The 26,904-nt window shown below is 50.7% G+C and overlaps 2 protein-coding genes across 16 annotated transcripts in view; one reads left to right on the top strand and one right to left on the bottom strand.

The window, feature by feature from the left end:
* Window positions 1–26,806, bottom strand: part of SHPK (sedoheptulokinase) — a 30,812-nt gene extending 4,006 nt beyond the window's left edge. The window contains exons 1-6 of the mRNA XM_050765824.1: window positions 26,557–26,806; window positions 21,207–21,348; window positions 13,485–13,668; window positions 12,776–12,928; window positions 10,245–10,420; window positions 2,044–2,244 (exon numbers count right to left, since the gene is read on the bottom strand). Coding sequence (XP_050621781.1) covers window positions 2,044–2,244; window positions 10,245–10,420; window positions 12,776–12,928; window positions 13,485–13,668; window positions 21,207–21,348; window positions 26,557–26,724 — 1,024 coding nt within the window. The 5' untranslated portion in view covers window positions 26,725–26,806. The remainder of the gene's footprint in view (window positions 1–2,043; window positions 2,245–10,244; window positions 10,421–12,775; window positions 12,929–13,484; window positions 13,669–21,206; window positions 21,349–26,556) is intronic.
* EMC6 (ER membrane protein complex subunit 6) overlaps window positions 1–26,904 on the top strand; it is a 127,618-nt gene that overhangs the window by 66,413 nt on the left and 34,301 nt on the right. Inside the window, exon 1 of one of the 15 annotated variants that reach the window (XM_050765873.1) lies at window positions 11,946–11,957. The exons of 12 other annotated variants lie outside the window; for them this stretch is intronic. The gene's annotated coding sequence lies outside the window, so the exon portion shown is untranslated. Of the gene's footprint in view, window positions 1–11,945; window positions 11,958–12,533; window positions 12,546–22,355; window positions 22,368–26,904 lie in introns of those variants that run through there. 2 more of the 15 variants (XM_050765878.1, XM_050765860.1) reach the window with 2 other exon arrangements.

Here is a 26,904-nt window from a genome sequence, read left to right as displayed (position 1 = left end):
TCAGAATTTATGGGTGTGGGACCAGGACGCAATGCTATTTTTAAACTCCACAATACTTCCCGGGTGTGGTCACTGCTGAGACCCATCAATCTAGAGAGTCACCAAGGAGTCACCGTGGGAACATTGAACCTCTGCAAATGCAGGGGTGCAGGGGTGCAATCTCAGCCCCACTGCAACCTCCGCATCCCAGGTTCAAGCGACTCTCCTGCCTCAGCCTCCCAAGTAGCTGGAATTACAGGCGTGGGCCACCACACCTGGCTACCTTTTGTATTTTTAGTAGAGATGGGGTTTCACTATGTTGGCCAGGCTGGTCTCGAACTCCTGACCTCAGGTGATCTGCCCGCCTCAGCCTCCCAAAGTGCTGGGATGACAGGCGTGAGCCACTGCGCCTGGCTGTTTTATTTTTTAAATCATGTTCTTGTCTTTCTTTAGTAAAAGTTCAGGAAAAAAGGTTTTTGGTTTTTTTTTTTACAGACAGGGTCTTGCTTGTTGCCCCAGCTAGACTTGAACAACTTTGAGCTCAAGCGATCCTTCCGCCTCGGCCTCCTGAGTAGCTGGGATTACAGCCACGTGTCACCATGCACAGCACCAAAAACAGTTGTAAAGGAAGGTTAAAACATACTCAAGGTCTTCTTCCTCTCTGGGAAATACTTGGGCCATGACCCAAGCCCTGGGGTGCCTGAAGGAAGGCGAATCCCAGCTGGAGGCCTGGAAGAGAGGCTTGGCCTCTAGCAGAGTGTCTGCGTCCTCAGCTCCCGCTAATCTATTAGTGAGGACTCATGGAGGCCAAAGCTCCTACGAGCTGTTGAGTTAATTCTAACCCATGGACTTAAGACCACAAGACACTGGAGCTGGGGGAAGGCGCTTGCCAAGGCCGAGACTCAGGGACACAGCTGGGAACCAAGGCCCCTCTCCTGGGTTCTACCCCGCACCGTGCTTCTCTGAGAAATGTCTACATCGGACCGGGCGTGGTGGCTCACACCTGTAATCCCAGCACTTTGGGAGGCCGAGGCAGGCGGATCACGAGGTCAGGAGATCGAGACCATTCTGGCTAAGACGGTGAAAACCCGTCTCTACTAAAAATATAAAAAATTAGCTGGACATGGTGGCAGTTGCCTGTAGTATCTGCTACTTGGGAGGCTGAGGCAGGAGAATGGTGTGAACTTGGGAGGTGGAACTTGCAGTGAGCCAAGATCGCACTACTGCCCTCCAGCGAGACTCCATCTCAAAAAAAAAAAAAGAAAAGAAAAAAAGAAAAGAAAAAGAAATGCCTACATCAGGCCAGGCACGGTGGCTCACGCCTGTAATCCCAGCACTTTGGGAGGCTGAGGCGGGTGGATCACCCGAGGTCAGGAGTTCGAGATCAGCCTGGCCAACATGGTGAAACCAAGTCTCTCCTAAAAATACAAAAACTTGCCAGGCGTGGTGGCAGGCACCTGTAATCCCAGCTACTTGGAAGGCTGAGTCAGGAGAATCCCTTGAACCCGGGTGGCAGAGCTTGCAGTGAGCCAAGATCACGCTATTGCACTCCAGCCTGAGTGACAGAGTGAGACTCCGTCTCAAAAAAAAAAAAAAAAAAAAAAAAAAGAAGAGGAAACGTTTGCATCGCACTTCCTATGGGCCAGTCTTCTCAGGATATAAATACATTGTAAGTGAAATATGCACCATTGCAAGTCGAGGAGCATCTGTCTATGGAGAGCAGAGAAAACCTCATAAATTCTACCCCAGGAATAAGAGAAGGGAGCAGGAGGGGAAAAGGGGGAGCAAGGAGGGCGGGGGAAAGCTGGGGAGACTGTTAGGAAGGTTCACAGTCAAGGTTGAGGGAAGGGTGCCTGACCCAAAGAAAAAAGTAGGTGATGGCAGCTCAGAGGACAAGAAGAAAAGAGGCTGCAAGCTCAGATCCCGAAGGATGGGAGAAATATGGCAGGACCTGGTGGGGTCAGAGACCTGAATGTGGACGCTGAAACCGCACATGAAGCTCCAAGACCCTGCCGGGTAGAAAGGACAGGCAGAGAACACAGCGCTGTGTGGACCCCACCTTACCTAGATCTGCCATCCACTGAACCAGCATGTGGACAAACGTGGCCAGCACGTTGCCGCCGTTGAGTGACGCGGCCACCCCCAGGTAGGTCCTGTCGAAGTATGGGAAGTAGGCGACTGGGGCCGTAGGGTCTGGAGTCTGTCCGGGCTGGAATCCCGAGGGCATGGAGGCTGCCAGCTGAACCGAGGTGCTGATGTTGAGAACTGGGGCCCAGAGAAAGCAGAACTTAGGCCTGTGGGGCTAACTCAGAGGTCATGAGTCACAGTTCGGCAGTGAGAGAGGGTGGCCTGTCAGGCTAACTCAGAGGTCACGAGTCACAGTTCGGCAGTGAGAGAGGGTGGCCTGTCAGGCTAATTCAGAGGTCACGAGTCACAGTTCGGCAGTGAGAGAGGGTGGCCTGTCAGGCTAACTCAGAGGTCACGAGTCACAGTTCGGCAGTGAGAGAGGGTGGCCTGTCAGGCTAACTCAGAGGTCACGAGTCACAGTTCGGCAGTGAGAGAGGGCGGCGGCCTGTCAGGCTAACTCAGAGGTCACGAGTCACAGTTCGGCAGTGAGAGAGGGCGGCCTGTCAGGCTAACTCAGAGGTCACGAGTCACAGTTCGGCAGTGAGAGAGGGCGGCCTGTCAGGCTAACTCAGAGGTCACGAGTCACAGTTCGGCAGTGAGAGAGGGCGGCCTGTCAGGCTAACTCAGAGGTCACGAGTCACAGTTCGGCAGTGAGAGAGGGCGGCCTGTCAGGCTAACTCAGAGGTCACGAGTCACAGTTCGGCAGTGAGAGAGGGCGGCCTGTCAGGCTAACTCAGAGGTCACGAGTCACAGTTCGGCAGTGAGAGAGGGCGGCCTGTCAGGCTAACTCAGAGGTCACGAGTCACAGTTCGGCAGTGAGAGAGGGCGGCCTGTCAGGCTAACTCAGAGGTCACGAGTCACAGTTCGGCAGTGAGAGAGGGCGGCCTGTCAGGCTAACTCAGAGGTCACGAGTCACAGTTCGGCAGTGAGAGAGGGCGGCCTGTCAGGCTAACTCAGAGGTCACGAGTCACAGTTCGGCAGTGAGAGAGGGCGGCCTGTCAGGCTAACTCAGAGGTCACGAGTCACAGTTCGGCAGTGAGAGAGGGCGGCCTGTCAGGCTAACTCAGAGGTCACGAGTCACAGTTCGGCAGTGAGAGAGGGTGGCCTGTCAGGCTAACTCAGAGGTCATGAGTCACAGTTCGGCAGTGAGAGGGCGGGGTTTTAAAAATATGTCCGGGGTAGTTAGAAGGGCAAGGTGTTGAAGAGATGTAGATCAAAGGATTTTTTTTTTCTTTTTTTTTTTTTTTTTTGAGACAGGGTCTCGCTCTGTCACCCAGGCTGGAGTGCAATGGTGCGATCTCGGCTCACCGCCTCCCAGGTTCAAGCAATTTGCCTCAGCCTCCCGAGTAGCTGGGACTACAGGTGTGAGCCACCACGCCCGGCTAATTTTTGTATTTTTAGTAGAGATGGGGTTTCACCATCTTGGCCAGACTGGTCTCGAACTCCTGGCCTCATGATCCATTCACCTTGGCCTCCCAAAGTGCTGGGATTACAGGCGTGAGCCACCGCGCCCAGCCGATACTCCTCCTTTCAAGAGGTAGAACCTGATTCCCCTCCTTGTGAAAAGGGGGCTGGACTTAGTGACTCACTTCTAGTGAACGAAATAAAGCCCAAGAGACAGTGTGTGACTTCAGAGGCTAAGTCATAAAAGGCACTGCGGCTCCTGTCTGGGTCACGCTGTCTTGTGGATCACTTGCTCTCGGGGAAGGCAGGTGCCACGTCGTGAGCAGCCCTGTGGAGAGCCTCACGTTCCAGGGAACTGAGGCCTTCTGCCGACAGCATCACACATGGGCTCGGGGGCAGATCCTCCAGGCTCAATCAAGCCTTTGGAAGACTGCAGCTCCAGTGTGAATGCAACTTCACAAGAGACCTTGAGCCAGGCCATCCCGCCCCACTCAGAATCCTGACCCTCAGAAACTGTCCAAAATAATAAACGCCTGTTGTTTTAGGCTACTACGTATCAGGGTAATTTGTTACACAGCAAAAGAAAACTATGACAGGGTAAGACCTCAGACCAAGGGCTTTATCCTCTGGAGAGGGTTCATTCATTGGCAGGGAGTACCACGCTTGCTATTTCCAAAGTATTCTCTCTTTTATGTTGTGGCTTTTGTTTTTGTGTTTGTTTTTGAGACAGAGTTTCATTCTGTCGCCCAGGCTGGAGTGCAATGGTGCAATCTCGGCTCACTGCAACCTCTGTCCCCTGGTTCAAGTGACTCTCCTGCCTCAGCCTCCTGAGTCGCTGGGATTACAGGCACGTGCCACCACGCCCGGCTAATTTTTTGTATTTTTAGTAGAGACGGGGTTTCACCATGTTGGCCAGGCTGGTCTCGAACTCCTGACCGCAGGTGATATACCCGCCTCGGCCTCCCAAAGTGCTGGGATTACAGGCCTGAGCCACCGCGCCCAGCCCCAAAGTATTCTCTTCACACCTTCCCTGTCACCAGCAACGGGAAATCCCCTGGGCCCAGCACAGAGTGGATGAGTTTCTCCTCTAATTCCAGGCCAGAGCTTGGGGGCTGTTCCAGCAGTGCCTTCTCCATTTCTCATGAGACCGAGCTAAAAAGCCTGCTCGTCCCAATCTGTTTACGGGCCAGAGTTCAGCATCCAATTTTCCCACCCACTCAGGGGGTCAAAGGCAAAGAGAGCAAAAAGAAGCCTCAGGAAGCCAATACCGTTTGCTTTGTGCCACGTCAAGCTTCCCACCGTGACTACAAACTGGAAGTAACATGCCCTCCACCGTCCCCTTGGGTGGAGGCAACAACGCTTTTGTTTCTTTCACTCTCGCTTACATTTTGTAGCATTTATCAGTGCTGTTTGAAAAAATTCCAGCGGCTGGGCACAGTGGCTTACGCCTGTAATCCCAGCACTTTGGGAGGACGAGGTGGGTGGATTGCCTGAGGTCAGGAGTTCAAGACCAGCCTGACCAATATGGTGAAACCCCATGTCTACTAAAAATACAAAAATTAGCCGGGCGTGGTGGTGCACACCTGTAATCCCAGGTACTTGGGAGGCTGAGGCAGGAGAATTGCCTGAACCCGGGAGGCGGCGGTTACGGTGAGCCGAGATCACACCACTGCACTCCAGCCTGGGTGACGGAAAGGAAAGGAAAAAGGAAAAAGGAGAGGAAAGGAAAGGAAAGGAAAAAGGAAAAGGAAAAGGAAAGGAAAGGAAAGGAAAAAGGAAAGGAAAGGAAAGGAAAAAAAAAGGAAAGAAGGAAAAGAAAGAAAAGGAAAAGGAAAGGAAAAGGAAAGGAAAGGAAAGGAAAGGAAAGGAAAGAAAAGGAAAGGAAAGGAAAAAGGAAAGGAAAGGAAAGGAAAAAGGAAAGGAAAAGGAAAGAAAAGGAAAAGGGAAAGGAAAAGGAAAGGAAAGGAAAAAGGAAAAGAAAGGAAAGGAAAGGAAAGGAAAAGAAAGGAAAGGAAAGAAGGGGAAAAAGAAAAGAAAAGAAGGGGAAAAAGGAAAAACTCTAATCAGGAGGCCGTTAGACAAAGGTGGCTCTAGTACTGTGAATTCCTGTGTGAACAAACCAAAACCCAATGTAAACAGTAAAATGAAACTGGAAACTACACCAATCAGAAACCACCAACGAACCTCTCACTCGGAATTGTCCACTCTCACCAGTCAGAATTATCTTCTGTGTCTGACTTCTGCAAACACCTTAAGAAAGTCTTCGCTCGTGCCCCTCTCGGTGGTGTACTAGCCGCCTGCTCTCTAGTGCTACCCTGATTCAGGAATCACTGAATGCTCAAATAAACTTCTTAAAATGTAAAGGTACTTAAGTTTTTCTTTTCCTTTTTTTTTTTTTGAGACAGAGTCTCACTCTGTCACCTGGGCTGGAATGCGGTGGTGTGATCTCAGCTCACTGCAACTTCTGCCTTCCAGGTTTAAACAATTCTCTTGTCTCAGCCTCCTGAGTATCTGGGATTACAGGCGTGTGCCACTACATCCAGCTAATTTTTGTATTTTTGGTAGAGATGAGGTTTCATCATGTTGGCCAGGCTGGTCTCGAACTCCTTGCCTCAAGTGATCTACCTGCCTCAGCCTCCCAAAGTGCTGGGATTACAGGCGTGAGCCACCGTGTCCAGCCAAGTTTTTCTTTAATCAGATCTGGTGGCGTAAGTGGGATCTGAAGCCACCCACCTCGTGATGACCTCTGGGAGCAACAAGCAAACGGGCGTAAGTATCCACTGAGCCTCTGCGCTCACTGCTTCTTACTGCACATTTGCAGGCCGTCACCAGTAAGCCCTCTTGAACATATGAACTCCACAAGTTGTGTTAAGTTCACGTAGTTACTTCGACATTTTTTGTTTGTTTGTTTTTGTTTTGTTTTGTTTTGTTTTGAGACGGAGTCTCGCTCTGTCGCCCAGGCTGGAGTGCAGTGGTCGGATCTCAGCTCACTGCAAGCTCCACCTCCCGGGTTCACGCCATTCTCCTGCCTCAGCCTCCTGAGTAGCTGGGACTACAGGCGCCCGCCACCTCGCCCGGCTAGTTTTTTGTATTTTTTAGTAGAGACGGGGTTTCACCGTGTTAGCCAGGATGGTCTCGATCTCCTGACCTTGTGATCCGCCCGCCTCGGCCTCCCAAAGTGCTGGCATTACAGGCTTGAGCCACCGCGCCCGGCCTACTTGGACATTTTTAAATGGGTCCTGAAGGGAAGCTTCAGGTGTCCGATTGGGTCAGACAGAAACTAAATTGGGTTTAGTAAAAGACCTCTAGTAGAAAAGGTTCCAGGAAGACAGAAAATAATGGGTTTATTTAAATTTGGGGAGTCTGAGACTCCATCTCAGAACATTTGCTTTTCTAGATAAATGAGTGAATCTTACCAAAACTAATTTAGAATTTTGGTGGCCACAGTAAGGAAGTTTTAACCTAAACAAACAAAAAAATTCCAAACACCTCAGAAACAATGACATATGTTTTTGATTGGCAGGTAAAGGTTTCTAATCTCTTTTTCTTTCTACCTTCCTCTCCCTACGCTGAATCTGCTGACATTTTTGCTTGTTTACCTCATACCCCAAAGTCAAAAAAAGATGAAAAAAAGAGAACTAGATTACTGTTTATAAAGTCAGGCTCTCAAATTAACTAGCTCTGCTTTTTAAGCATTCTCATGCGTTGGTCAAAATCTTGAGCTCAGAGCAAAAATGAAAGGTATCCCTGTTTGGCATAGAAAATGCTTTGTCTGCCCTATTGAAATTGTTTTCTTTGTCTTGCTTCTGCAAATACTTTACGAAAATTTCCCCTCTTGCCTCTTCTGACACAGTGCTAACAGTCTGGTGCTACCCTGATTCACAAATCACTGAATCTTCAAATAAACTCTTTGTTTGTTTGTTTGTTTTTGAGACAGAGTCTCACTCTGTTGCCCAGGTTGGAGTGCATTGGCGCAATCTCAGCTCACAGCAACCTCTGCCTCCTAGATTCAAGTAATTCTCTGCCTCAGCCTCCCGAGTAGCTGGGATTACAGGTGCCCGCCACCAATTCTGGCTAATTTTTTGTATTTTTAGTAGAGATGGGGTTTCACCATGTTGGCCAGGCTGGTCTTGAACTCCTGACCTCGTGACCACCTGCCTCAGTCTCCCAAAGTGCTGGGATTACAGGCGTGAGCCACTGCAACCAGCCAAATAAGCTTTTTAAAATTTAAATGCACTTAAGTTTTTCTTCTATCCAACATTCAGTCCTTTTTTAGCTATGTGTATATGCCACATTTTAAAAATTCATTCACGGCCAGGCACAGTGCTCACACCTGTAACCCCAGCACTTTGGGAGGCTGAGGCAGGTGGATCACGAGGTCAAGAGATCAAGACCATCCTGGTCAACATGGTGAAACCCCATCTCTACCAAAAATACAAAAATTAGCCGGGCATGGTGGCGCACGCCTATAGTCCCAGCTACTTGGGAGACTGAGGCAGGAGAATCACTTGAACTCGGGAGGCGGAGGTTGCACTGAGCCAAGATTGTGCCACTGCACTCCAGCCAGGTGACAGAGCAAGACTCTGTCTCAAAAAACAAAACAAAACAAAACAAAACCATTCATTAGTTGATAGACATTTAGGTGGTTTCTACTTTTTGGCTATTATAAATAATGCTGCTGTGAACGTCTGTGTACAAGTTTTTGTGTGGACATCATTTATTTTCAGTTCTCCTGGGTGTATTTCTAAGAGCGGAATTGCTGGGTCCTGTTGGTAACTGCATGTTTAACATTTGAGGAACTACCAGCTGTTTTCTAAAGAGGTTGTACCTTTTTACAATCCCACTAGCATGTTCTCACCCTTTTTTTCAAGTTTAAATCATTTTGTATTTAAGCCCTGATTTTACAAAACATAGTATATAAAGGCAAACTAAATTTACATAATTTAAATTGTTATTTTTCTTTTTTTTTTCCTCTAGGGATGATGCCTTAAGAACAACTCAACTTGTTCACGTAAATTGCCTTCAGCCTACATTGCAGTAATATGTTATAAGATTTTACATGTATTTTGGAAGAAATCACACAGAAAAAGCTGCTTTTTCAATAAACGTGGCCAGCTTCACATCTCTTTTGGTCAGTCCCCCACAGTCATGTGAGGTGAGAGTTATCTGGACCTTGTTTTATACATTGAACCATCATCTTCTCTGCTTGTAGGGCAACTCGGGACCTAAAGCCAAATGCCTGATTAAAAATTTGGAAGGAGAGGCTAGGCACGATGGCTCACGCCTATAATCCCAGCACTTTGGGAGGCCGAGGCGGGCAGATCACAAGGTGAAGAGATTGAGACCATCCTGGCCAACATGGTGAAACCCCATCTCTACTAAAAATACAAAAATTAGCTAGGAGTGGTGGCACATGCCTGTAGTCCCATCTACTCGGGAGGATGAGGCAGGAGAATCGCTTGAACCCGGGAGGCGAAGGTTGCAGTGAGCTGAGATCGCGCCACTGCACTCCAGCCTGAGAGACAGAGCGAGACTCCATGTCAAAAAAAAAAAGTTGGAAGGAGAATGCTTTGTAGATAGCATCTCTCTCTCACTCAATTCCGACCATCCTGCTGCTTTCAGGTTGAGCATAGCTTGGTTCCCCTCCTCTGCTGTCAACCCGTGAGTACCTGACAACATGGCCACCAGCCCTGGGCTCTGGCCTCGCAGCACCACCAAGCACCACGTCGCCCCACGTTCTCACATTTTTAAATGGTTGAAAAGAAATTAAAAGAAGAATTTTTCATGACACATGAAAATTATATGGCATTCCTATTTCAGTGTCTGTGAACAATGTTTTACTGGAACACAGCGACACCTGTTCATTCACACATCGTCTAGGGCTGGTTTCGAACTCCTGCAGCAGAGCTGAGCAGTTACAACACAGACTGCATGATCCACAAAGCCGAAAATATTTACAGAAAATATGTTCTGCCCTTTAGAGAAAAAGGGCCAACCCCTGCCCTAGACATGGCTGCCTCTACCCTTACCATGAATACAGAAAATATTCTGCACTTTCTTGTTTTGTTTTGAGACGGAGTCTTGCTCTGTCGCCCAGGCTGGAGTGCAGTGGCATGATCTCGGCTCACTGCAATCTCTGCCTCCCGGGTTCCAGCAATTCTCTGCCTCAGCCTCCCGAGTAGCTGGGACTATGGGCACCCACCACCATGCCTGGCTAAATTTGTACTTTTAGTAGAGATAGGGTTTCACCATCTTGGCCAGGCTGGTCTTGAACTCCTGACTTTGTAATCCGCCCACCTCGGCCTCCCAAAGTGCTGGGATGACAGGCTTGAGCCACCGCGCCCGGCCTATTCTGCACTTCTAATCAGATCTGACATCACTTCTACTGACAAACACACAGTAACCAAAACCCTCATCAGCTCATCTGTTTTCTTGGGCCTATAGTCACATAGAAACCAGACAGCTAGAAAGAGCCATTTCCCTCACCCAACCCCACAGGGGGTCAGCACAGATGGTCGGTGCTCAGGGACAGAATTTGCCCTGCTGGCCTGTAAGCTCCCTCAATAGAGGATTTTCCCTGCAAGGAAGAGGGTGCTTTTCACCTTTACAGAATAATGATCTCCGGCAGGATGCCGAGACTGCTAAGCTCCGCATGCCTGCAGACTCACACAGAGTTGGTGCTTACGAGGCAGGCGACAGTGTAAGTCTGAGGACAGAACAAAACAAACACTTACCTGCATCTGTCCTCTGGGCCATGCAGGAATAGACAGAGGCCTGTAAATCACCCAAGGCCACTCCCACCTCCGTCCCCTCTGGGATTTCAAACCACACGTGGGAAGTTCTGCCCGCCACACTGCCAGGCTCGGCGATGTCCGGGAGCAGGTGGACGGGAAAGCCTGAGCTCCTCAGTCTGTGAAACAAAAGTGGACACCTACATGGATCCACACTTAGGTTTCTGGAGTTTAAGGGATCCTTCCTTCCTTCCTTTCCCCCTCCCTCCCTCCCTTCCTTCCCTTCCTTCCCTCCATCTCTCCACTTCTTTCCTCCCTGCCTTCCTTCCCTTCCCTCCTTCCCTCCTTCCCTCTTTCCCTCCCTCCCTCCCTCCATTCCTTCCCTCCCTCCCTTCCCTTCCCTCCTTCCCTCTCTTCCTCCCTTCCTTCCCTCCCTTCCTTCCTCCCTTCCCCTCCTCCCTCCCTCCTTCCTTTCCCCTTCCTTCCTTCCTCCCTCCCTCCCTCCCTCCCTTCCTTTCTTCCTTCCTTCCTTTTCTTTCCTTCTTTCTTTCTTTTTTACTTATTTATTTTTTTGAGACAGAGTCTTGCTCTGTTGCCCAGACTGGAGTGCAGTGGCACCATCTTGGCTCACTGCAACCTCTGCCTCCAAGGTTCAAGTAATTCTCCTGCCTCAGCCTCCCTAGTAGCTGGGATTACAGGCGCACACAACCATGCTCGGCTACTTTGTGTATTTTTAGTAGAGAAGGGGTTTCGCCATGTTGGCCAGCTGGTCTCGAACTCCTGACCTCACATGATTCACCCGCTTCAGCCTCCCAAAGTGCTGGAATTACAGGCGTGAACCACTGCACCCGGCTCCTTCTTTCTTTTTTTCAGACAGGGTCTCGCTCTGTGACCCAGGCTGGAGTGGAGTGGTGTGATCACTGCTCACTGTAACCTCAACTTCCCAGGCTCAAGCAATCTCCCGCCTCAGCCTCCCAAGCAGGCGTACTCCCCCACACCCAGCTGCTTTCTTTTTTGTTGTTTGTTTGTTTCCAGGAAACTCTGCACAGGAAAGTGCTATAGGACACACATGGCCGAAGAGAGGATAGAATTCAGCGCCGTCACAGGTAGCTTCTCTGGCTTTTTTAAAACCATGAGCTGGCCGGGCGCGGTGGCTCACGCCTGTAATCCCAGCACTTTGGAAGGCCGAGGCGGGCGGATCACAAGGTCAGGAGATCGAGACCACGGTGAAACCCCGTCTCTACTAAAAATACAAAAAATTAGCCGGGCGCGGTTGTGGGCGCCTGTAGTCCCAGCTACTCGGGAGGCTGAGGCAGGAGAATGGCGGGAACCCGGGAGGCGGAGCTTGCAGTGAGCCGAGATCGCGCCACTGCACTCCAGCCTGGGCGACAGAGCGAGACTCCGTCTCAAAAAAAAAAAAAAAAAAAAAAAAAAAAAAAAAAAAAAAAAAAAACCATGAGCTTAGGCTTTGTCAGTAGAGTACACTGGCTTTCATAAGCTTAGGATTCACCTTCCAGGAAAGAAAACAAACAACATAAGCAGCCTTGATCAAGTCCAGCCTCCCTTGTTTGAAGGGAACTCAAAAACTCTGCAAACGGAGGCAGCCAGAGGTTCGGCGCCATTATGGTTGGTTAGCACAGTCCAAACCAAAGTCAAACGCAGCAAGCTCCTGAATATCAAATGCGTTCATCACTCAGCGTTAGTGAATGGGGGGCTGTCAATTTCACACAACATGCTGGAAAGTCCTTTACCTGAACTACCAGGTGCTTTTTGTTTTATTTCAGAGCTCAGAATTTGGGCCCTGAAGGAAGTGAACTTACAGGGCACTGGATTTCTGTACCTGAAAAGGCAAATGATTGTTTAAAAGAACTTAAAAGGCATCCTTCAAGCCTACTATCTCTAGTTCTTTTTTCTTTTTTTGGAGACAGAGTCTTGCTCTGTCCCCCAGGCGGGAGTGCAGTGGTGCAATTTTGGCTCAATGCAACATCCGCCTCCTGGGTTCAAGTGATTCTCCTGCCTCAGCCTCTGGAGTAGCTGGGACTACAGGCACCTGCCACCATGCCCAGTTCATTTTTGTATTTTTTGTAGAGATGGGGTTTCACCACGTTGCTCAGGCTGGTCTCGAACTCCTGACCTCAGGTGATCCACAGGCCTCAGCCTCCCAAAGTGCTGGGATTACAGGCATGAGCCACTGTGCCTGGCCCTCTAAGTTAAAGTATTAAAGAGTGAAAGCTGCACTCTGAAACCTACAGACTGGGCCCACGGTCACAGAGAAGGGACAGCCCACCCGGGGTCTGGGGGGCTGTGGAGGAGGACAGCATGGCTGAATCCCCTACCCCAGGGCTCAGGGCTGTGCTTACACTTGGCCCACCCATGCCCCGTGACTGGGACAGGCTGGGGGCACTGGACCCTGATCCTGGCCTCCGGGAACCCTCCGCCACTCCCAGGTGGGAAAGCTCCCACTGAAGCACTGGCTCTGGGGTTGCCCTTCGGATTGGAGCAGGAGGAACAGCCTGCAAGGATGTGATACTCACATCTCCACGTTCCAGCTTTGGCTCTGCGTGTTGAAATAGCCCCAGCTAGCAGCATTCTGGTCGGACATCAGGGGTCTCGGCAAGCCACATAGCATGGCAACCACATAGTCATGGATGGTGCCGGCTGCATCGTAGGACTTCAGGAACTCCGGGCTGTTTTTCATACCAAAAACAACTCAACATGGTACAACATGAACTCGGAAGCATGTGCCGCATCTAGCAGCAGGCAGCGGGGACCAGCTGTGCCATGGCCAGGTGGCAGCCACAACCCCACATGCTATGGCTCAAGTCCAGCTGGGTCCCTGGGATTAGGACCTTCCAGCTGCCCCAAGCAAAGCCAGCCTAAGTCAGCCCCAGGGAAGGGGCCTCAGAGGAGGAAGTGTCAAGCCTGGGAAAGCAGACATCAGCCTCCGCAGCAGCCTCGCAGGCATGAACACACTGCAAACTCTCCCCGTGACCCTCGGCAAGTCACTTGCCCTCTCTGTCCCTTCCTCTTCCCATCTGGGTGGGAACTGGATAACCAATAGAGAGCCCTCTGCAAAAGGATGCGGTTCTGGACCCAATCTAGGTCCAGGCCATGCTCCCTCTTGTCCTGCCAAGACACGCTCACTGCAGCAGAGCCCAGCAGGCGGGGCGATGCTGACGCAGCCCGGCCCATTCTCATTCTCCCAGAAACCCAGCCCCCAAGTCAAAGTGCAGTTGCCCGTACCAATGTTTCAAAAGCCAGAAGATAGTTGCACAGCCAAAGCCCGTGGCCACACTGAGATGAGACTTCGGCTGGGGTAGAGAGGCCAGGAATTCGCTGCTGCATCGGCCATCCTGCCACGTGACCAAGTGGCTAACAGCTCGGGGCTCGAACACAGGGGCAATCCCTCCCTCTATCCATTCGCAGCCTGGAACAAAAGAGATGGCCAAAAATGAAGACAAGAGCAATTGACTAGGCATGGCGCGGCCTTGATACCACTCTGCTGGTGAGTGACAAAATACGTGCGAATGGTCCCATGATAAAGCCTGGCGCGCCACCTGTGGGTCCTAATGGCACTGGCTTTAGTGCTTGCCTCTACCACATAATGACTGTGGGACCCTGGGCACGTCACATACTCCCTCCGTTTGCCACACTTCCTGTTTCTTTTTATTCTTTTTTGAAGTTGATATCACATCTCCCCACATCCCATAAGAGAAGATGTCTTGGCCGGGCGCAGTGGCTCAAGCCTGTAATCCCAGCACTTTGGGAGGCCGAGACGGGCGGATCACGAGGTCAGCAGATCGAGACCATCCTGGCTAACACGGTGAAACCCCGTCTCTACTAAAAATACAAGAAAATTAGCCGGGCGAGGTGGCGGGCGCCTGTAGTCCCAGCTACTCGGGAGGCTGAGGCAGGAGAATGGCGTGAACCCGGGGGGGCGGAGCTTGCAGTGAGCCGAGATCGGGCCACTGCACTCCAGCCTGGGGCACAGAGCAAGACTCCGTCTCAAAAAAAAAAAAAAAAAAAAAAAAAGAGAAGATGTCTGGCACAATCTCAAGTCCCCTGGTCTCTGTCCCTCCAACCCTCATCATGACAACATTATCTAGGCTTCCTGCTACTTGATTACCAGTAAATTTTCTCTTTTCCTTAGGTCTTAGCTGATTGATTTTTATTTTATTTTATTTTATTTTATTTTATTTTATTTTATTTTTGAGACAGAGTCTCACTGTGTCCCCCAGGCTGGAATGCAGTGGCATGATCTCGGCTCACTGCAACCTCCATCTCCCAGGTTCAAGCGATTCTCGAGCCTCAGCCTCCCGAGTAGCTGAGACTACAGGCCCAAGCCACCATGCCCAGCTAATTTTTTTTTTTTTTTGGAGACAGAGTCTCGCTTTGTCTCCCAGGCTGGAGTGCAGTGGCCGGATCTCAGCTCACTGCAAGCTCCGCCTCCCGGGTTTACGCCATTCTCCTGTCTCAGCCTCCCAAGTAGATGGGACTACAAGTGCCCGTCACCTCGCCCAGCTGGTGTTTTGTATTTTTTTAGTAGAGACGGGGTTTCACCGTGTTCGCCAGGATGGTCTTGGCCTCCCAAAGTGCTGGGATTACAGGCTTGAGCCACCGCGCCCGGCCCCAGCTAATTTTTTTGATTTTTTAGTAGAGACAAGGTTTCATCATGCTGCCCAGGCTGGTCTCCAACTCCTGAGCTCAGGCAATCCACCCGCCTCAGCCTTCCAAACTGCTAGGATTACAGGCATGAGCCACCACGCCTGGCCCTGATTGATTTTTAGACGTCCAAATTTACTTTTAAAAAATCTGACCATGAGATTTTTTTCATTTGTGCCTTGTGACATCCTCTGGATTTCTCTCTGCTCTGATTCAGTGATTTCACCCAAGGCCATTCTCAGTGTCAGTCTTTCCAGGCAGTGTCTGAAGACCTAGATACCTCCAGGTATTTTTCATGTTCCCATCTTTGAATGCCAGTTTGATCCGTTACAACAGTCTGGTTCTGAGTTCCTTCCCTTCCATGCTTAAAAGCACTTTTTGTGGTTGACTGTCGCAAATTCTTCACTACTCCTCCCACTAAGAGGTGGCATCTGAATCCTCTTTCCTTGAATATAGAATCACCTTGGTGACATGCTTGACCAGGAGAATGTGGAGGCAGTAACATCTTGGGACTCCCAAGGCTAGGTCATAAGAAGCATTGCAGCTCCCACCCAAGCCTCTTACATAACTCTCTCTGGGGCAATCAGCCTCCAGATAAGAAGTGCAACTACACCGAGGCCGCCATGCTGAGGAGAGCACGGGCAAAGAGCAGCCGGCATACCGTTTCCAGGTGAGCCCAGCCTCCAGCCCTCCCCACCAAGGTACCAGGCATTGAGTAAAGCCACCATGACTCCCCGACCAATCTGTCCACCAGATGAACACTGAAGCAACCTCCACCATCTCCATGTACGAGCAGCAGTGGGCTAAGCCTTGCCCAATCCCTGACCCAAAAAATCATGAGATGATAAATGCTTGTTGCTTTCAGTCACTAGGTTGGAGGTAGTTTGTTATGCCGCAATAGGTCATCAAAATACTACTCCTGGTCAGGCGTGGTGGCTCACGCCTACAATCCCAGTACTTTGGGAGGCCGAGGCAGGCGGATCATCTGAGGTCAGGAGTTCGAGACCAGCCTGGGTAACGTGGCGAAACCTCATCTCTACAAAAAATACAAAAATTAGCCAGGCATGATGGCGCATGCCTGTAATCTCAGCTACTCGGGAGACTGAGGCAGGAGAATCGCTTGAACCCAGGAGGCAGAGGTTGCAGTGAGCTGAGATCGTACCACTGCACTCCAACTTGGGTGACAGAGTGAGATTCCATCTCAGAAAAACAAAACAAACAAAAAAATACTACTCCATTGTCTTTTCACATGGAGTGTTGCTGTTGAAAAAAATCTAATGTCAATCTCACCCTTATTCTTTCATATGAGATCTGATCTTTTGTTCTGCAAGCTTTTAGAATTCTGTCTTTGAAATCCTTAAACGTTCACTAGAATACATCTAGCTGGGCGTTGTCTTTATCTCCTCTATGACATTCTATGGGCCCTTTCAGGCTGGGGTGTTCCATCTTATTTTACCAATTATAGGAAATTTTTCTCCATTATTTCTTCAAAGATTTCCTCCTCTCCATTTTTATTTTTCCCTTTCCGGTCTCCTATTATTTAGATGCTAGTGCTTCTATTTGTATCCTCAATATCTGTTACTTGTCAGACGCGGTGGCTCACATCTGTAATTCCAGCACTTTGGGAGGCTGAAGCAGGTGGATCACTTGAGGTCAGGAGTTCAAGACCAGCCTGGCCAACATGGTGAAACTCCTTCTCTACTAAAAATACCAAAAAAAAAATAGCTGGGCTTGGTGGCGGGCGCCTGTAGTCATAACTACTCGGGAGGCTAAGGCAGGAGAATGGCATGAACCTGGGAGGCAGAGCTGGCAGTGAGCCGAGATCACACCACTGCACTCCAGCCTGGGCAACACAGCAAGACTCCATCTCAAAAAAAAAAAAAAAAAAAAATTAGCCAGGCATAGTGGCAGGTGCCTGTAATAACAATTACTTGGGAGGGGAGATTTAGGCAGGAGAATGACTTGAATCCGGGAGGCAGAGGTTGCAGTGAACCCAGATCGCACCATTGTACTCCAGCCTGGGCGACAAGAGCAAGACTCCATCTCAAAAAAAATAAAAACAAAAATAAATACCAGTTTTCCACTCCCTTTGCCAACTCTCGACATTACTGAACATTTTGATTTCTTACCATCCGATGGGTGGAGAGTGTTGCGCTGTTGTTTTCATCCGCACCGCTCTAATTACTAACGATGCTGAACATCTTTGCAGATGTGTACTAGCCATTCGTATTTCCTCTTCTAGGAATAACCTGTTGGTATCCTTTGCCCATTTTTCCACAGGGCTGCTTATTCTCTCTTAGTTACTGGTTCTTTGCATGTACTGACCTGTCCTTTGTCCACTATTCACTACCAGATATTTTCTCCCTGTCTGCTGCTCGCCTTTTAGCTTTCTTTTATGATCCTGGTTTCTCTTCTGCTTTTACTGAGCCTGAAAATGGAGTCTGGAAACCGGCGTAACCACAGGCCTTTCAGAAGACACTAATCGCTCCCTCTCCTCCCCTCTGGCTCGCTCGGGGTGCCCTCACTGAAGCACTTAGCTCTCTGCTCAAGTTACTCCTGCCCGTCTGTGTTGACTGTTTTGGAAGGTAGAGGCTTCGTTCCTTCATTTCTATCTCTCCCCCAGGGCCTAGCAAAGGGCTTTATATGCTGTAGGTGGGGAAACCAAACTGAATTAAGGCTGCCATTAAAATCGGCAAGACTGGATCCCAAATGTGATTTCACTTGACCCCACTAAGCAGGTTCACCGTCACCGAACTGTGGCTTCCTCCTTCCCAGAAACAGAAAACAAACCCAGGAGGCGTGTGGGATGGCTCGATAAAATATGAAGCAGCTCTTTCCAACGATGTGGCTGATGGTTTGTGTGGTTGTTAGAGAGCCCAGGAGACAGGCAGAAAGGAAGGCATGTGACCGGACCACAATCATCAGCTCTCTGCTGTCCTCTTTGGAAAGGGTTTTCGTATTAAAAGGACATTTATTCTCATTAATGCAAAATTAAGGAGTTTTAAAAGCTTTTACAATCTAGACTCCCTCTGAGAGGTTAGCCTTGACACCCTAATCGCCTTATGCTCCCGCCACTGCTTGGTGCCAAGCAGCTCCCATGGTCCTGGCGGGCCCGACGATAGGCGGACAGGAGGGAGGAAGGGGAGGAGGAGGAGTCTGCATCGGCTCCTACGATTGCCCGGCCCCATCCTGGGGGTGATTAAAGGGTACATCACTAAATGCCAGTCCCACTGACAGGCGAGTCACCATGCACTTCAGGGCACTCTAAATCGCTGACTCTCCATGTAGAAAGGGATGAATCCAATGTTCAAATCCTCGTAACTACAGCCCCCCAAAGTAGCCATCCATCTGCTTAAAATGTTCATCTGCAGTAAAATGTTGATTTTGTTGAAGCCGAGTGATGGGTATATGTTGGTGTATAGCACTATTCTCCCTATTTTTGTTTGTCTAAATTAAATATTTTATATTTTCTTTTTCTTTTTTTTTTTTTGAGACAGAGTCTTGCTCTGTCGCCCAGACTGGAGTGCAGTGGCGCGATCTCGGCTCACTGCAACCTCTGCCTCCCGGGTTCAAGTGATTCTCCTGCCTCAGTCTCTCGAGTAGCTGGGATTATAGGCACACACCACCACACCCAGCTAATTTTTGTATTTTCAGTAGAGATGGGGTTTCACCATGTTAGCCAGGCTGGTCTCTAATTCCTGACCTCGTGATCTGCCCGCCTCAGCCTCCCAAGGTGCTGGGATTACAGGCGTGAGCCATCGTGCCTGGCCAATACAATTTCTTTTAAAGTTTGATTTGTTGTTGTTGTTTTCTGAGACAGGCTCTTGCTCTGTAGCCCAGGCTGGAGTGCAGTGGAGCAATCACAACTCACGGCAGCCTCAACCTCGAGGGCTCCAGTGATCCTCTCACCTCAGCCTCCCAAGTAGCTGGGACTACAAACGTGCTGCACCACACCCAACTTATTTTCACATCTTTTGTAGACACAGAGTCCCACTATGTTGCCCAGGCTAGTCTTGAACTCCTGGCCTTAAGCAATACTCCTCCTGCCTCGGCCTCCCAAAGCGTTGGGATTTACAGGCGTGAGCCACCACACCTGGCCTTAAAAAGTTTTTTTAATGCCTGCCATAACAGGGAGCGCCCAACTTCCTACAGGAGTCTCATCCTTCTTTGGACATTCTGCTGGGAAGTCTCTCGCTAAGCCACTGTGTCCCCCTGCAGCCCTGGTCCTTCACCAAAAACAACCCCGCCAGGCCTTTAGAAGCTCCTTGAGGCCGGGCGCGGTGGCTCACGCCTGTAATCCCAGCACTCTGGGAGGCTGAGGCGGGAGGATCACGAGGTCAGGAGATCGAGACCATCCTGGCTAACATGGTGAAACCCCGTCTCTACTAAAAATACAAAAAATTAGCCGGGCAACGTGGTGGCAGGCGCCTGTAGTCCCAGCCAGTCGGGAGGCTGAGGCAGGAGAATGGCGTGAACCCGGGAGGCGGAGCTTGCAGTGAGTGGAGATCGTGCCACTGCACTCCAGCCTGGGTGACAGAGCGAGACTCCGTTCAAAATAAATAAATAAATGAATAAATAATAAATAAAGCTCCTTGAACAGACTTGGATTCAAAAGTGGGGTTCACTTGCTGAAATATGACCCTGAGCATATTATTCTAACCTCTCTGAACCTCAACCTCTCACCTGCACAATGGGGACAACAGTGTAACCTATGTCACCAGGTTGTTGGGAATATCCAATGAGATCATGCAACTGATGTCCTCAGCCAGGCATCAGGCATGTGAAGTGCTCATTGTGGTTTTACTGTCTTAGTTCTCCTCCTCAAGGCCAAATAGAACAGGTTATCCACCTCTGTACTGTGGCAGACCTTCATAAGACAACCAACTAGAAATGCTTAGCAACTGAACCCATAAAAAGGATATGTCGGCCGGGCATGGTGGCTCACACCTGTCATCCCAACACTTTGGGAGGCTGAGGCGGGTGGATCATTTGAGGTCAGGAGTTCAAGTCCAGCCTGACCAACGTGGTGAAACCCCATCTCTACTAAAAGTACAAAAATTAGCTGGGCGTGGTGGCGGGCGCCTGTAGTCCCAGCTACTCTGGAGACTGAGGCAGGAGGATCACTTGAACCCAGGAGGCAGAGGTTGCAGTGAGCTGAGTTTGTGCCATTGCACTCCAGCCTGGGCAACAAGAGTGAAACTCCATCTTAAAAAAAAATATATATATATATGGCCAGGCACGGTGGCTCACGCCTGTTCTCCCAGCACTTTTGGAGGCCAAGGCAGGTGGATCACGAGGTCAAAGGATCAGGACCATCCTGGTCAACATGGTGAAACCTCATCTCTACTAAAAATACAAAATTAGCTGGGCATGGTGGTGTGCACCTGTAGTCCCAGCTACTCGGGAGGCTGAGGCAGGAGAATCTCTTGAAACCGGGAGGCGGAGGTTGCAGTGAGCCGAGATCACACCACTGCACTCCAGCCTGGGCAACAAGAGCGAAATTTCATCTCAAAAAAAAAAAAGGCCAGGCGCGGTAGCTCAAGCCTGTAATCCCAGCACTTTGGGAGGCCGAGACAGGCGGATCACGAGGTCAGGAGATCGAGACCATCCTGGCTAACACAGTGAAACCCCATCTCTACTAAAAAATACAAAAAACTAGCCGGGCGAGGTGGTGGGCGCCTGTAGTCCCAGCTACTCGGGAGGCTGAGGCAGGAGAATGGCGTGAACCCGGGAGGCGGAGCTTGCAGTGAGCCGAGATCCGGCCACTGCACTCCAGCCCGGGCGACAGCGCGAGACTCTGCCTCAAAAAAAAAAAAACAAAGATATGCCTTGGAATTTTCAAAATCACAAATATGTAAACAACGACAAACGTGCCCCAATTCAAAAGCGTGCCCTGTGTCCTGGCATCTCCCGCGGCTACAGCCAATCTCTTGGTTGTCTCCACTAACGTTCTGAGATACCGACACGGTAAAGAGAACGCTGTGGAAAAGGCACTCCGCTGAATCCTTCGGGAGAACCCAAGAAAGCGCTCTCTTCCCTCTTCGTGGATAACGTGCTGATCACGTGGGAGTGGGCAGTCCCCTTGTTCACCTCACATTGGTACAAACAGAATGTCCACCCACGCAGGAGGCAGCCGTGTTCGTCCGTTCCAAGAAACAAGATCCTATTCCCAGTGCAGGATAACCCGACCCTTCTCAGAAAGCCGTGTGGCCCCGCTCTCATGTGGCCCTGCTCTCGTGCGGCCCTGCTCTCATTCTGGAAGTGACTGCTACCAGCCTGAGACCGTCCCGGAGCCCAGCATACCTTGGCCTGTTTTCCAAAACACGACTCCATGCATCTGGCCCGACACCCCAATGCCCACGACGCTCCGGAGCTGCTGCCGGGGAAGGGCAGCAAGGCACTGGTGCAGGGCCTGGAGGATTCTGCTCACATCCTGCTCCCGCCCCTGGAAGCAGAAGAGAACACACTGGGCAGGGGCAGACACACCGGCAGGGGGAGGCGCAGGCCTCCCAGGATGTCCTGGAGCAGGAATGTGGTGGGCAGCGTCCACTCCCCAACTTCACAGTTGAGGTGCTGCTGCTGGTGAGTTGCAGCAAACTGCCCGGGCCTGCCCTCCACTGGGGTCAGACTCAGCTGAGAACAGCATTCTCTGTGCTATAAACAGAAGAAACAAGGCCAGGCACAGTGGTTCAAGCCTATAATCCCAGCACTTTGGGAGGCCGAGATGGGCGGATTACCTGAGATCAGGAGTTCGAGACCAGCCTGGCCAACCAACACGATGAAACCCCGTCTCTACTAAAAATACAAAAAATTAGCCGGGTGTGGTGGCGCACACCTGTAGTCCCAGCTACTCAGGAGACTGAGGGCAAGAGAATCGGTTGAATCTGGGAGGCGGAGGTTGCAGTGAGCCGAGATCGTGCCATGACACTCCAGCCTGGGCGACAGAGCGAGACTCCATCTCAAAAAACAAACAAACAAACAAAAAAAAAAAAAAAAGAGGAATCCACAGAAAGCTCAGAAGAAAAAAAGGGGAAGAGAGTTGTGGCTCAGCTCTCATTAAATGTCAGCTCTCTGAGGAACTAGCAAAGCTAAGATCTTAGAAAGGCGTTCGAAGGCTGAGTTCTCAGATGTCTTGCTTCCCTCCAGGGAGAGCTGTCTTTCCCATTCGGAAACCTTTCACCTGCCCCTGTCCTCCTGCAGCCTTGGTCAGGGGCAGCTCTTGGCTCCTAACAAGCAGGAACAAAGGAAGAGAAAGGAGGGAAGAGAGGAGGGGTAGGATGGGGCAAGGAGTTCAGAGGAAGCACAGCCTTTTCCTCGGGAGTAGCCCCATAGCCCAGCAAGGATTCCACAGGCAAGAGAGACCACAGCCAAGAGGAAGTGGAAGACAAGGGGCACAGAGGAGCCAGGTGGCTACGCAGGATCCCCAGAAGGAGGAAAGAAGAGCAGGGTGGGGACATGGGGGTGGTGGGGAGGAAGAAGGGTTCTGGGAAGAGACATTTGTTTATACCCTCACTGTCCAATACCAAAATCGTTAGCCACATGTGGCTAGTCTGAATTGAGATGTAAATAGAAAACACGCATCAGACTACAATCTAGTATGACAAAAAATATACACTATCTCATTTAATCCTTTTTTAAAACCCATGGCCACGTGGAGTCTATGTTGCCCAGGATGGTCTCAAATTTCTAGGATCAAGTGATCTTCCTGCCTCAACCTTCCCTGTAGCTGAGATTATAGGCGTGAGCTGCATATAGCTGCATAGGCTGGAGTGCAGTGCCGTAATCTTGGCTCACTGCAACCTCCGCCTCCCAGGTTCAAGCGATTCTCCTGCTTTAGCCTCCTGAGTAGCTGGGATTACAGGCTCAAACCACCATGCCCAGCTAATTTTTGTACTTTTAGAAGAGAGGCGGTTTTGCCATGTTGGCCAGGCTGGTCTCCAACTCCTGACCTCAGGGATTCGCCTGCCTCAGCCTCCCAAAATGCTGGGATTACAGGTGTGAGCCACCACACCCAGCCTTGATTATCATACATCAAAATGATAATGTGTTGGATACACTGGGTTAAATAAAATATGCAATTAAAATTAATTTCATTTGTTTCCTTTTATTTCTTTTAATAGGGCAGCTAGAAAATTGAAAGGCCACGCCTGGCTCCATTTGTAGGAGTTACATTTCTTTTTTTTGTGAGACAGAGTCTCACTTTGTCACCAGGCTGGAGTGCAATGGCACGATCTCAGCTCACTGCAACTTCCGCCCCCCGAGTTCAAGCAATTCTCCTGCCTCAGCCTCCCAAGTAGCTGGGATTACACGCACGCATCGCCACACCCAGCTAATTTTTGTGTTTTCAGTAGAGACAGGGTTTCACCATATTGGCCAGGCTGGTCTTGAACTCCTGACCTCAAGTGATCTGCCCACCTCGGCCTCCCAAAGTGCTGGGATTACAGGCATCAGCCACCGCGCCCAGCCGCACATATGACTATAGATCACTGGTTCCTACTCGGGGTGGTTTTATCACCCACAGAACACTTGGCAACATGCAGACATTTTTGGTTGTCACATCTGGGGAAGAGGGGCAAGCATGGCCGGCATCTAGTAGGCCAGAGATGCTGCTAAACATTCTACAATGCGCAGGACACCCCTCACCACAACAAAAACTGTGCAGCCCAAAATGTCAGCGGCGCCAAGGTTGAGAAACCCTCTGCTACACAGACTAAATCACAGCAGCGCTGTTTGTCCCAGAGCACGATTCATATGTGGTGTGGGGGGTCATGACTGGCCTCCGCTAAGCACTTCATTAGACAGGTGTGGCACACCGGGTGGGCCTGAAAGCACAGAACAGCCCGCTGAAAGCTGGGGAGGGAGTGCAGAAAAGTTTTCAAGAAGTGGCCATGCCGGGCAGGATGGCTCACACCTGTAATCCCAGCACTTTGGGAAACCCAGGCGGGCAGATCAGTTGAGGTCAGGAGTTTGAGACCAGCCTTGCCAACATGGTGAAACCCTCTCTCTACTAAAAATACAAAAAAATTTGCCAAGTGTGGTGGCACGCACCTGTAATCCTAGCTACTTGGGAGGCTGAGGCACGAGAATCACTTGAACCCGGGAGGCAGAGGTCGCAGTGAGCAGAGATCGCACCACTGCACTCCAGCCTGGGTGACACAGTGAGACCCTGTCAAAAAAAAAAAAAAAAAAAAAAAAAAAGGTTGCCCTATTTCAAGAGAAAGGGGCACTTTCTGAGCCTACTCTCCCCTAACCCCAGCTCTCCTGCTCACCCCACCAGGGTCAGAACCATCTCTGCCTCCAATTCATAGTCCTTTAAGTAAGAATCCTTTTAATATGCCCTAATGCCCCAACCAAACTAATCTTGAAAGCTTCTATGTAGATACAAAGTGCTCCTGAAATCCCTATCCTCAGAAATGCTTCTGAGCCAAATGGACCCTGAACCCTAAACAACCATGTCCATGCATGTGGCAAGAGCTTGTGAAAAACAAAGCTGGGCCGGGCGCAGTGGCTCACACCTGCAATCCTAGCACTTTGGGAGGCTCAAGTGGGCGGATCACTTGAGGTCAGGAGTTCGAGACCAGCCTGGCCAACATGGCGAAACCCTGTCTCTACTAAAAATATAAAAATTAGCCGGGTGTGGTGGCTCACACCTGTAGTCCCAGCTACCCAGGAGGCTGAAGCTGGAGAATCGCTTGAACCGGGAGGTAGAGGTTGCAGTGAGCTGAGATTATGCCACCGCACTCCAGCCTGGGCAACAGAGTGAGACTCAGTCTCAAAAAAAAAAAAAAAAAAAAAAAAAAAAAAAAGAAAAGAAAACAAAAAGAAAGCTCTTGGGAGTGGATATTGGCTCAGAAAACCAAGGTTTGTGGCTGAAAGGGGCCTCAGGGGCTGCCTATTTCAACTCAGAGAACAAGCTGAGGCCCAGGAAAAAGTCATGTGAGGTTACACAGAAAGTCCCTTGCTATTAATTTCTATTGCCAATTAGCTGAACGTAGTTCACTTTTCCTTTTTAGGGAATTAACGGAGTCCAGCTCTGAAGATTAACATCTTTTCTTAACCCACCTACATCTCCAACAGAGCCCATGATCCTGAAATTGTCCATTTCTACCTTGTAGCTTTCACAAGCCAGTAGTTGTAGCGCATAATTATCAACCTCACCCTTTTTAAAAACAAATTTTTAAGACTTTTAAAAAAATGTCTATATGCTCTCAAGGTGTCTTTCCTGCAGGATGTCTCAGCCTTTGAGGCTGGGGGTCTTTGGCTGACCAGGGTTTCTCTTTCTTTTCTTTTTTTTTTTTTTTTTTTTTTTTTTGTCTTTAGAGACAGAGTTTTGCTCTTACTGCCCAGGCTGGAGAGTAATGGCACGATCTCGGCTCACGGCAACCTCCGCCTCCGGGGTTCAGGCGACTCTCTTGCCTCAGCCTGCTGAGTAGCTGGCATCACAGGCACCGCGCCACCGGCTAATTCTTTTGTTTTTGTTTTTGAGACGGAGTCTCGCTCTGTCACCCAGGCTGGAGTGCAGTAGCGCGATCTCTGCTCACTGCAAGCTCCGCCTCCCGGGTTCACACCATTCTCCTGCCTCAGCCTCCCGAGTAGCTGCGACTTCAGGCGCCCGCCACCACACCCGGCTAATTTTTTGTATTTTTAGTAGAGACGGGGTTTCTTTCTTTTTTTTTTTTTTTTTGAGACGGAGTCTTGCTCTGTCGCCCAGGCTGGAGTGCAGTGGCCGGATCTCAACTCACTGCAAGCTCCGCCTCCCGGGTTCACGCCATTCTCCTGACTCAGCCTCCTCAGCCTCCCGAGTAGCTGGGACCACAGGCGCCCGCCACCTCGCCCGGCTAGTTTTTTGTATTTTTAGTAGAGACGGGGGTTTCACCATGTTAGCCAGGATGGTCTTGATCTCCTGACCTCGTGATCCGCCCGCCTCGGCCTCCCAAAGTGCTGGGATTACAGGCGTGAGCCACCGCGCCCCGCCCAATTTTTGTAGTTTTAGTAGAGACGGGTTTTCTCCATGTTGGTCGGGCTGGTCTCGAACTCCCGACCTCATGTGATCCGCCACCTTGGCCTCCCACAGTGCTGGGATTACGGGCGTGAGCCAGCGAGGCCCGGCTGAATGAACAAGGGTTTCTTGGTCCGCATTCTGCTTCTGTGGAATGAGCCAGGAGCCAGTTAGGCCTGATTTGGCATCTGGTTTCCGGAGGAAAAACTCAGACTCTGCCCTGGGCAACAAACTGAATCCTGAACTTGAGGTCACAGGGCAGGTGTGAGCAGCGGAGAGCAGCAAGACTGAGAGGGAGGCGAGCAGCAAGAGTGGTCATTTCATACACACAGGAGGGCAGTTCCTCCAAGGTCAGGGGACACAGGGCACAGGGATCCAGGGCCAAGTGCAAGGCCGCCAGAGGAGGCCAGAGAGTCGGGGTGGAGGTGGGGGGGGGGGGGGGGGGGATCGGTCCCAGCAGGTGGGAAGGATTCCGGGACCAGACCTAAGGGATCATGAGCACAGCTGCTGCAGGCAGAGGGGCCCCTGGAGAAGCTGGGGACAAGCTGCAATAGACACTTCCTTGAGGGAAGGGCTGTCAGGGAGGCCTCCTGGGGTGGAAGAGGGTGCTCAGGAGGCTCCTGGAGGCGGCGCTGCCCCAGGGCGCTACCTCACCTGGGGCCCGGCCCCCGCGCTCTCGACCGCCGCCTCTGCCCGCGCAGCGCGGGCACAACTCGCCAGCACCACGAACCCGGATGGTTCGTTGGGCGCGGCCCTCAGCAGAGCTGCCTTCACAGACGTGGTGCCCAGGTCAATGCCGAGGGTGATCGGCTGCGCAGCCATTATCTCCCGGACCCGCGCAGCTCCGGTCTGCAGCCGGCGGCCTCACAAGTCCGCGGCTTTCACTCGGGAGGGCGGGGCAGGGGCGGGGAGTCGCCTGCCAATCTTTCAGCCACATGCAGGTTTCTCGCCTTCCCATTGGTCGGGAAAGGCGAACCAATCTTTCAGCCACACGGAGGTTTC

Source organism: Macaca thibetana, chromosome 16 (genome assembly GCF_024542745.1).
Source record: "Macaca thibetana thibetana isolate TM-01 chromosome 16, ASM2454274v1, whole genome shotgun sequence".
Classification (NCBI taxonomy): Eukaryota; Metazoa; Chordata; class Mammalia; order Primates; family Cercopithecidae; genus Macaca; species Macaca thibetana.
Note: the sequence above shows the minus strand (reverse complement) of the source record. Positions and strands in the feature narration are given on the sequence as shown.